Source organism: Sceloporus undulatus, chromosome 1 (assembly GCF_019175285.1).
Source record: "Sceloporus undulatus isolate JIND9_A2432 ecotype Alabama chromosome 1, SceUnd_v1.1, whole genome shotgun sequence".
Taxonomy (NCBI): Eukaryota; Metazoa; Chordata; class Lepidosauria; order Squamata; family Phrynosomatidae; genus Sceloporus; species Sceloporus undulatus.
Window position 1 is genome coordinate 42,173,985 of NC_056522.1, and position 11,292 is coordinate 42,185,276.

The 11,292-nt window shown below is 43.1% G+C and overlaps 1 protein-coding gene across 1 annotated transcript in view; it reads right to left on the minus strand.

The window, feature by feature from the left end:
* The window catches only part of DUSP10 (dual specificity phosphatase 10), a 70,336-nt gene extending 59,727 nt beyond the window's left edge, over nt 1-10,609 (minus strand). Inside the window, exons 1-2 of the mRNA XM_042445720.1 lie at nt 10,481-10,609; nt 4,498-5,337 (exon numbers count right to left, since the gene is read on the minus strand). Of these exons, the coding sequence (XP_042301654.1) occupies nt 4,498-5,296 (799 nt within the window). The 5' untranslated portion in view covers nt 5,297-5,337; nt 10,481-10,609. The remainder of the gene's footprint in view (nt 1-4,497; nt 5,338-10,480) is intronic.
* Between the last annotated feature and the right edge of the window lie 683 nt (nt 10,610-11,292).

Sequence of the window (11,292 nt, forward strand, 5' to 3'; positions counted from 1 at the left end):
GGAGAAGATAGCTTGATCCCTCTGCATCTCATGCATGTGCATATGCATGCCCAGCAAGCATGAATATAAAATGAGTGTATGTGTTAATTTACTTATTTATCCATTCTCTCCCAAGTTGAAGCATTTGTGAGAAATTTTAAATATCTAATGCACTTTAGAGTTTTAAATCTTGAGTTAAGTCTTGGTGGTCTACAGCAAAAAAAGATATTTAAAGGGGATCCATGGTAAAGAAGAGGTTAAGAACTGCTGCTCTTGGCAACTGGTTGATGCTCATGATGCTTAATGACATCACCAAAGCCACACTCTGGTGACTTTGCAAGGTGTCATCCCTAGAGCTCAGGGTTTGGTGCTGATACTTTAGGGCCTGGGAAAGTCCCAATCTGACAGCCCGATAAGATGGAGATGTAATTTTAGGCCACTGTATAACCTTAAACTCTGATCAGGGGTTACTCACTGAAAGAAGCAACAGCACAAACAAACATAACTGAGCCATAGGTTGAGCACATGAGGAGCATACATATATACTGACCATATAAATATATTTACTCTGCTTTGTCCAGTAAAAAAAATGCTCAGAATGGCTTACAATATTCTAACAATATTAGGAACAAAGTTCTCAATATAGTACATACATATCCTCTGTGTTGTTGTTCTAGTAAGAGAAAGTTTTGTTTTACTTTGAGTCAAACTACAAGCTGAGTCTCCCTTATTTAGAATTCCAAAATCCAAAATATTCAAAATCCAGAACTTTTTTTATGTGCGGCTGAGATCATAGCACCTTTGCTTTCTACTGGCTGAATGTACACAAACTTTATTGTGTGCACAAAAATATTATATTATAATATTTTGTCTAAAATTAATTTTGTGTTTAGAGTTGGATCCCATCTCCAAGTTATCTAATTAAGTACGCATAGGCAAATACTTTACAGGGATTAAAAAAAGTAAAAATCCCCCCAAAAAAGATAATCTGGTTCCAAGCATTTTGTATAAAGGAGACTCATTTGTATCTTTGTACAATTCTTTAAATCTAGTAGAATTAAATCTAGTTTTTGTATTGAATCTATACCTGAGAAAGGTAAACCATTCCATACAAATGGATAATGACAATGCACTCCAGGTACTATATGAAAACATGGGGAAATATAAAAGTAATTGGCCTTATACCGAGCCAACCTATTAGTACACATAGCCTGCTGTTGTCTACCAAAGACCATCATCAGATATGCAATCCTGCTTGCGCATTCAGATCTCCTTGCCCACTCACTGGTCAAATTGTTAGGCTAGTAAGTCCAAGAAACAAAACTTACATGGTGGTGATCCCCGCCACCCCAGTTATGCAACTCCCTACTGGTTCAACTGAGCTTAATGGCTTCAGCATGGGTCTTTGAGAAGAACTTGACATTAGGCCAAACCACACTGCAGAAATAATCCAGTTTGACACTGCTTTAACTGCCCTGCCTCAATACTAGGGAATTCTAGGAACTGCAGTTAGCCTTCTCTATTAGACTTCTGCAGACAATACATACTACAATTCCCAGGATTCACTAGCACTGAGCCAGGTTTGTTAAAGTGGTGTCAAACTGGATTATTTCGGGAATGTCCCATCATCTCTCTTCACTGGAGGTGATGCGGCAGCTAAAAAGGCCAATGCAATTTTAGGCTGCATCAATAGAAGTATAGTGTCTAGATCAAGAGAAGTAATAGTTCCACTGTATTTTGCTTTGGTCAGGCCCCACCTGGAATACTGTGTCCAGTTCTGGGCACCACCGTTCAAAAAGGACATTGAGAAACTGTAGTGTGTCCAAAGGAGGGCGACTAAAATGGTGAAGGGTCTGGAAACCATGCCCTATTAGGAACGACTCAGGGAGCTAGGGATGTTTAGTCTGGAGAAGAGAGGTTTAAGAGGTGATATGATGGCTCTGTTTAAATACTTGAAGGATGTCATATTGAGGAGGGAGCAACCTTGTTTTCTGCTACTTCACAGAACAGGACACGAAACAGTGGATGCAAACTGCAGGAAAAGAGATTCCACCTCAACATTAGGAGGAACTTCTTGACAGTAATGGCTATTCGACAGTGGAACACACTCCCTTCCTTAGAGGAGGCCATCTGTTGGGGATGCTCTGATTGAGAGTTCCTGCATGGCAAGGAGTTGGACTGGATGGCCCTTGTGGTCTCTTCCAACTCTGTGGTTCTAAGATTCTATGAGGTTTTTCTTGAAAATGTGAAAGGCTAGTGTGACTCACAGCAGGTTTCATTTTCCTAAATCATGTATCTTGTAACAGTCTTCTCTGCATTACTTTGTGAGGACATGACCTTAGAAAATAGTTTATGAATAACTTCAACCAGGAGCAGCTTTTGATCAAGTCTTCTTTAGCTCTTCTACTCAGGACCACTTACCTACATGTGAAACTGGGACCTCTTTAGTGCCAACTTCTCTCTAAACAGTAGGCAATCCAATGCCCTTCATATGTCGACTACACATAACTCCTGACAATATCCATGTTGACTGACGTTTGGTGAGAGCCAGGTATGTAGCCATGGAGGAGTAAAATTCTAAATGTTCAACTGAAGTTTTTATTTATTGCAATGGCTAGAAATCTGTGTAGTGAAGTAAAATTTATCGGGGGAACAACGCCTTCCTTTCCCCACCCCGACTACTGAATTACAGGAACACAAGCAATTGTCTTACACTGAGTCAGCCCAGTAGTCCATGTCGCTCATTACTGCCTTCACTAACCAGCATTGGCTTCCATAGTTTGAGAGGGTCATGCCCCCAATCTTTGGCATTTGCCTGGAGATGCCAGAGATTCAACCCATGATCCTCAGATGACTAAGTATACCTTTATACCTTTTAACTATTGTTCTTTCCTCAACCATCCAACCCTATATCTACATGATAGTTACCTGATCAGAAAAACCCAGCATTGTTGCAGGGAAATGTGTTCAGTCACCTTCTTCTATCAACAGGTCTTAATACAGGTTTATAGAGCTCTCTTTCATACACTTTTAAGAAAAATCCATTGGTAAACAGGTCTTACTAAAATAGTGGCTGCTATCAGTTCCAGGTTGCAGATCAGCAAAGCTCTGCTCTGCTCCAGCATGAATTAGTTGCACTGCTACTACAGTCAACTTTTGCAGACACTTCCCATATGTTTTCCTACTATAATCCAACAAGCCAGTAAACTGAACAACAATGGGCTACAGGGTTGTCACCCACTATAACATCCCACCTTTAAACAAACGGGTGAAACAATACTGGGTACAACAGCAGTTTGCAGCACTTGCATAACCAACCATCTCTCAGCCACAGACACCCTCATGTATACACCACTGATGATGGAATAACTGCTCTGGCAGGATAATTTTTAAGAACATTTATAAACTGGAGGTGGTGGTGACAACAAGAATTTAATATTTGGCATATAATAAAACACTGTACTTGCACTGAACAGATCATGAGTTCCTTCCCCAGTGTTACCTTTTTCTTTTCTTTTCTTTTAAATAATACTTGCCCTGCCATATCTACACAAAATCCTGGATTTCTGAATTGCACTCTATGAGCCACTCCTCCACCAAGGAAAACAAAGCAAAAGCTTTAAAATGAACCAGGAAGTTTCTTTTCCAGAAAACAAGTGTGCCAACCATTGCTATGGTTTGATCTTCTTTGTTGCAAACAGTGGTAGGCTACTCCAGCCTACTATAGTTTCTGACAAAACAACTGGAAAGAATCATGCCTGCACAACTAGCCTGACTCCTGGAAGAGAACTGGTCTTTTAAAAAATGAAAATGGGAGTAAGGCTGAAGGTCACCACCTAGGCTGGGGGAGGCATATTCCCCTTCACTCAGAGATGCCCATGCCTCCTAGGCATATTAACATTACCTTATTTGACTTCTATTGATTTTGGACCTTAGGCATACTCTCAAATCAATCTCTGGCATTGCTAATATCAGGGAGACCATATTGTTTTTTACTTGAATGACAAAGAGATTCCAGGGCACAGTTTACTGCCAAGGACTCTCTGAATTACTGTTTATTTGTTTTTCTCCTATTTTATTTCTCAAAAAGGAAATTCTTCATTTGCTTCTGTCAAACAGCATGCCTCTCTGTAAATCACAATGTTTTGAAAAGAGTCTATTTCCATTTTAAGATTAAAAGAAAATGTGGACAAGAGTTAACTTGAAATGGTCTCCATTTTTAAACATTGCCCACATATTATGTGTTAACCATCCAGCCTGAGTAGAGTTCTGTGAAACTCAAAAATATGCATACCACATTCTGAACATTTATCAGTCCAAAGGAAAGACACCGCATTACAATCCCTGTGGATTAACCTTAACTTTATAATCATTCTCCCTTTTATAATATCCCCTTTGTTTATGAAGTACTATCATCACCTCTAAGGTGTTTACCTTTTGGTGGCATAGTAAAACAAGACTTCCTAACATCACAGAGAGAGGAGAAATGGAAAGTAGAAGAAAATTGGTTATAATTACCTTTTAGAACCAGTGGTTCCTTGCCTTCCCGCTTAAGAGACTCCAGCACTATGTGCAATGGCTGCGAAGGTATTACTCTGCTTGGCTCATTGGTATTCTCATCATAAACAACAATTTCTTTGGAAAAGATCCTCTTGAAGGAGTCCTTGCCTTCCCGGCAAGAGATCAAGTCCAAGACAGTGATCTTGCCCTGCTGAAGCCTCCTCCGGCTGATCTTATCAGAGCAGTTGATGTGAACAGCTCCCTGGATGTGGCTCTTGTTGTACTCCATGAATGGCCGACAATCAATGATGACGGGCCCTTGGTGGCTTTTGGTACATTTGGTCATCTTTTTAGCCAGATCATTGGGATAGATTATTTTGATGCTAGCCAAGGGTTTTGTTGGGCCTGAGACAGGGCTCCCTACTCCACTCGAGGGACTCAAAGTGCCAGAGTTCTCATTGTTGTTGACCATTTGGTTCGCAGGGCAAGTGGTCGAGGTTCCTACGTTGGCAGAGGTGCTGCTGGTGCTGGCTTGAGTTTGGGCCTGATTGTCCTTGTCGTACGTTGCCACACTGCAGCAACTGGCACTGCTGCATCCACAACTCAGGGAGCGGGCAGAGCCGTTGGATGAGGGCATATACGTGAGATTAGAAGCCTTGAGGGACACAACAGCAGTGCTAAGGAGACTCACGTGGCTCTCGCTGGTGGAAGAGGCAGATTCAAGGTAGGCGGAGTCTAAGGAAAGGTTGAGATCCTGAGGTCTTACGGGCCTGGAGAGTGCCACTACTACCCTGTCGTCTAGTGGAGATGGAGGCATGAGGAGGCTGAGAATAGCAAGTCAAAAGGAATTCAAGCTCTCTGTTAAAAAGGAGGAAAAAAACCATTAGAACAATAACAGGGTATTTCATGATGAATGGATTTCATCCTTAAACTTGCAGTGTCTTAGGGTGGGGAAACATGTGACCTTCCAGATGTTGTTGTACTGTAATTTCCATAAGCTTCAGGCAGCATGGCAATGATGACAGATTATGGGAGAAGTCATTAATGGATATCTGGAAGGCCACACATTCCCTGCCCTGAGCCATTCCAAACACAATCCAGGGTTGTTGTTTTTTCTCCCTGTAACACCAAATAAAATGGAGACATTTTGACTACCTATTGTTCCTTGGCCTAGAACAGGAGGAATACTATTATCTGTGTCACTTTTTAGAAGACATCAGAGATCATTTAGAAGGGAGTGAGAAGCTCAACCATCCTAACCTTTCCACTATGGCAAGCCACAACAGTGTGTATCTGCTGCAACTGGGTAGGTGCATGGGTAAAGTGTGCACTTTGGCACTGAATCCTGCATCTTAAGAATCATAGCTTGCATTGAAATAAAAAGAGTGGCTTTGTAGTCCTTGCAAACAGCACAGCTATGCCTGAGAGTAAGTGAGCAATACACAGTAAAGTATCAGAACAGTTGCTGAATAAGCTTTCCACTCAGTGGAGGGCTTCAGTGACCTGGATAGCTTCTTGCCCTCCCTTCCCAACAGAAGTTGCAAAATAGTAAATATTATATAACAAGTTATGCAAGAGATGAAAGAGGGAGAGGTTACGGCGATTTTAATTGACATAATTTATACACCTTGCAGAATGCATTATTTGTGGTTTCAGACATTTGATAGGCCTGAGAAGAATAACCTAAATAATCCATATAGGAGGTGAGGAGCACCAAGGAGCTTGCAGGCAGATAACATCAGACAATTCCAGCAAATGAGTTCACTTCTCTTGCACTCTAAGGGAATGAAGTCCATCAGAGAAAAGATCCTTCCCCCATATATTCTCTACTGCCTTTGGGAAATGAAGTATTCCAGAACTACCAGTGTGATGGTAACAACAAATAAAATGCAAGGAAACTTAATTTGGCTTGGGATTATGTTATAACTTTCTCCCTAGCAAACTACATTTTTAAAAAAAAATCCTCAAGAAGCTCTCCACTAATCTGAATACATGCTTAAAAGAACAAGAACATAAGAAACAGAGGATGGCATGCATTCCTTATGAGCAGGAAGCTTATTTTAGAATTGCACTATCTTCAGGTGCTAACACCACCCTCTGATACTAACAACTCAGGAATATCCAAACCTTAAAATATCAACAATCCTACTTTTTACTACCTTGTATCTGCAATCCTACATGAGGTGGGCAGCAGAAGAAGGCTCTCCCTCTTCTTAGGTCAGAGGTCCATTCCAATCTTCCCCCACCACAGTCTACCATGAAAGATCATAATAGATACAGTGAGCCCTCTGTATCCACCGAGTTTTTTTATCCATGGATTCAACCATCCATGGCCTGAAAGTGTTCAAAAATAATATAAATTCCCAAAGCAAACCTTGATTTTGCTATTTTATATAAGGGGTTTCACTGTGCCATTGTATTTAATAGGACTTAAGCATCCATGGATTTTGGTATCCACCTGGAGTCCTGGAACCAAACCTCAGCAGATACCAAGGGTCCACTGCATTTGTTTATGGCACCATTTAGTGAACCATTACATTGACATTTGGCATTGTCCAACTGAGGTCAGTCAAATAGCATTCTTTTTTTAAGGCATTGCATTACTCACTCAGTATCTTAAGGCTGCTGGTCTAAACACAATGATCTAAAAGCAACATTCTCATTTAACCGAAAGGAATTTACTTTTGAATAAGCTTGCTTCACTTGAAGCTCAATATGCTGCAAGACAGCACTCAAAAGTAAAGGAGAGCTGCTATTTACTTCTTTCTATCTGAATGCATGGGTCCCCATTCATAACATAAGCAACGCAACCTAATTCATAAGTATGCTTCTTAAAGCGATGTGGATCCCTCCATCTTTTAAAGGCATGTCAATCCCTTCCCACATTTTACTCTTTCTATAATGCCACAAGGACCTGACAATACCGCTTTGAAGGATTCCTTGCCTAAGAAAAACCAATGAAATTCATGAAATTCAGGCAACTTGAAGACACAAAGACACACACACACACTGTGCACACACTAATCTCCTCTCCAACCTAATAAGAGGACAACAAGCAGAGAAGATGGAAGCCTCTGGTGCCACGACAAACTACTACTCCCAGAATGCCACAGCATGGAGCCGTGGCAGTTCAAGTGGTGTCAAACCAGATTACTTCTGCAGTGTAGATGCAGCTCAAATCTACCTCTCTCCAACAGACAAACACTCAAAGAAATGGGGAACACAGAAGCAAAAGAGGCAGAAGGTGAATGGAATAGTACCACGTTTCCCCCTCCTTGAAATTAAAACAGAAAGAAGCAGGTACTTTTGTAACCCAATCACGTGTGGCACCAGGAGTATGTATTGCTCAAAACATCCTAGTAGCATGTCTAGAGGCCAGATAAGATAAGCCCTCTGCTTCCTTCAGACAGGCAAAGGCAACTTGGGGAGATCTGCATCTCTGCAGCACTGGCCATATATCTGTATAAATATAGAGATATAGAGATACATAGATATATTTCAGCCAAACCATGAAGCCAGACTAAGGAGTTGTTTCTTTTGTTGTTGTTGCTGCTTTTCAAAAAGGATCCCAGCCAATAATGATGATGAGGATGAGGATGATGATCCCCTCCATTCCAGGACCTTGACCGAAAAGGGCAAAGGAGGGGGAATAGATGGAAGAAAAGGATGCTGAGCCTCCAAAGCACTCCTCTGATCTCTTCCCCCCCAAAATACTGCAGCAATCCCAAAAGATAGAAGGAAGGGGGAAAGCCTTTTTCCCCTCTTTCTTCTCATCTTTTTGGAAAAGGTCCAGAAGAGGGAGAAAAAAGTTTTAAAACATGGAGGGGGGAAAGAGTGCATCTACACTGTGGAAATAATGCAGTTTGATACCAGTTGTAAGTGCGGTAGTGCCATCCCTATGGAACCCTGGGATTTGTAGTTTGCCAAGGCTTTTCACCTTCCCTGCTCAAAGAGTGGTGATGCCCTCACCACCGTAATGTTATATAATATTATCTATTTTAAGGTTTTGTAGTTTGACGAAGCCTTTCGCCCAGAGCAACGGTGCCCTCACCAAACTTCAGATTCTCAAGAGTCCTAGTTTTGTTTTTGTTTTTTAAAAAGAAATATATATATTCATTTTCAAGACACTGCAATCTACATATTATAAACTTCACAGGTATAAATATTCCATCATCACCATCTCTTAAGATTATGTAATACTACCTGTTTTAAAGATTTGTAGTTTTGCAAGGCTTTTCACTTTCTCTTGCCCAAAGAGTGCTGGTGCTCTCACCAAACTACAAACCCAGGGATCTATAGCTTTGCAAGTTCTTTTACCCAAAGAGTGGGTGGCATCCTCACCAAACTATTATTATTATTATTATTAACCTTTATTTATGAAGCGCTGTAAATTTACACAGCGCTGTACATGCAATCTTTTTAGTTAGACGGTTCCCTGCCCTCAGGCTTACAATCTAAAAAAGACATGATACAGAAGGAGAAGGGAGTGGTGACGAGAAAGGGTAAGAGGTCCAGCAGTTCCTCTCAACCTCCGAGGCCTGGACCAAGGCAGATGGACTGGAGGGAGGGCAGGCTTCATAATGGATGGTTAATCATTATCCAGGGAAAATACATAATCACAAGTAGGATAATACATATACAGTACATAGGAATACAGGAAATGGATCGATAAACAGCCAACAACAGAACATCAGATAGTAAGCGACAATTATGCGATGCCTGGGAAGGCTTCTCTGAATAGGATGGTTTTCAGCTCCGTTTTGAAGCTGGTTAAAGAAGTGATGGCTCTTGCTTGTGGAGGAAGAAGGTTCCAGGAGTGAGGGGCAGCAAGTGAAAAGGGGCGAATCCGGGATGGGGCAGAGGAAATCCTGGGCTGAGACAGCAGACCTTGACTACCAGAACGGAGGGCCCTGGTGGGAAGGTGAGGAGAAAGAAGGTCTGATAAGTAAGGAGGGGCCAGTCCATGGAGGGCTTTGAATGTCGACAGCAGGAGCTTATACTGAATGCGGAAAGGGAGAGGGAGCCAGTGAAGGGATGCCAACACAGGAGAGATGTGGTCAGAGCGGTGGGTGGAAGTGATAATGCGTGCAGCTGAATGCTGGACAGAGATTAAAGGACGGAGGTGAGAAAAAGGAAGCCCAGCCAGGAGGACATTACAGTAATCCAGTCGTGAGATCACTAGGGCATGGACCAGGATCTTGGCAGTAGAGGCAGTGAGATATGGTCGGATTTTGGCAATATTGTACAAGAGGAATCTACAAGCCTTGGCTGTGGTCTGGATCTGAGGGATACACGACAGAGAAGAGTCAAAGATAAAGCCAAGACTGCGGGCTTGCTGGACTGGTTGAATGGAAATGTTGTCCACAGAGACAGAAAAGGAGTGTTGAAGGTTGGGCTTAGGAGGAAAGACAAGAAGCTCTCAAGGTTTGTTGTTTAGCAAGACAAACCTCCTTTGCCCAAAAAAAAGGGCCAGTGCCCTCAACAAACTACAAATTCCCACGATCTGTAGCTTCACAAGACCTTTATTTTTTTTTGGGGGGGGGGAGCTTCTCTACCCCAAAAAGACACCTGGTGCCCCCAGCAAACTACAAATCCCAGGATTTGTAGTTTCACAAGACTTTTTGTTGTTGTTGTTGCCTTCTCTTCCCAAAAAAGAGTGCTGCTGGTACCCTCCCCAAACTACAAATCCCAGGACTCTGGAGGATGGAGCCACAGAAGTTATAAAAGTGGCGCCAAGCTGCATTATTTCTCCAGTGTAGATGTAGAAAAAAGAGAGGAAAGACTTCAAACATTCCTCTGTTTTATGACCCCCGAATCGAAAAGCATCTTCTTTCCAAGGCTGCATCCACCTGGAGAAATAACCCGGTTTGATACCGCTTTAACTGCCCTGGCTCCAGGCTAGGGAATTCTGGGAGTTGCAGTTTGTTGTGGCACAACAAACTGGGTTATTCCCGCAGTGCAGACGCAGCTTTAAGACAGCCAGCCGTAGTGGCCCACTTACTTCAACGCAGGGCTCTCTTTCCCTCCGGCATCCGGCGTTGCTCTTTAAGGCTCTCAGCCCGCCATTCACTCGCTTTCATTGATCTCCCGCTGCAACATACAGTACTTACTTTCTCTTTGCTACCCCTGTAAATGTAAAAGGTTCGAAAAGGGGGCGGGGCGGTAGGCGAGAGAGGCGGCGAGGCGGCCCAATCAGGGAAGCCGCTCGGGCCCCCTCCTCGCGGGGAGACCGAGGATTGGCGGAGAGCGGGCCGAGGGGCGGGGCCGGACGCCTGGGTCTCCGAAAAGGGGAAGGGGGGGTTCGGGTCGCTCTCGGTTCGGGTCCCGGGTGTCTCCGGCCGAGGAGGGAGTGATGTCATTGGCAGCCAATCAAAAGGAGGAGCGGAACGGAGAGGAACAGCAGTTGCTTCTGTTGTCCTTCTTAATCTTAACTCTTCCCTGCGCAGAGTTGTCAGTGGCGCAGTGCCTTGAGCTTTCGTCTAGGAAGCTGAGGGTCGGGGGTTCGAACCCCGGTTGGGACATATGTCTTTATATTGGGCCAGTCGCACTCTTTCAACCCTCATATGTATTAGGGGATATGTATAGAGCCAGATGGCGGAGACCAGGGTTCGAGTCCCGATTCGGCCACGTGGTCACACTCTCTCATAAGCTTGATAAGGATATATTAGGAGATGCTTTGATATAGTATGGTGTAGCGTCCGGGAGACCAGGGTTCAAGTCCATGTAAACCCATTGGGCAAGTCACGCTCTCTCAGCCTCAGAGGCGTGATAACTAAATGCATTCGGGGGATGTTCGGATACTTGCACAATAAG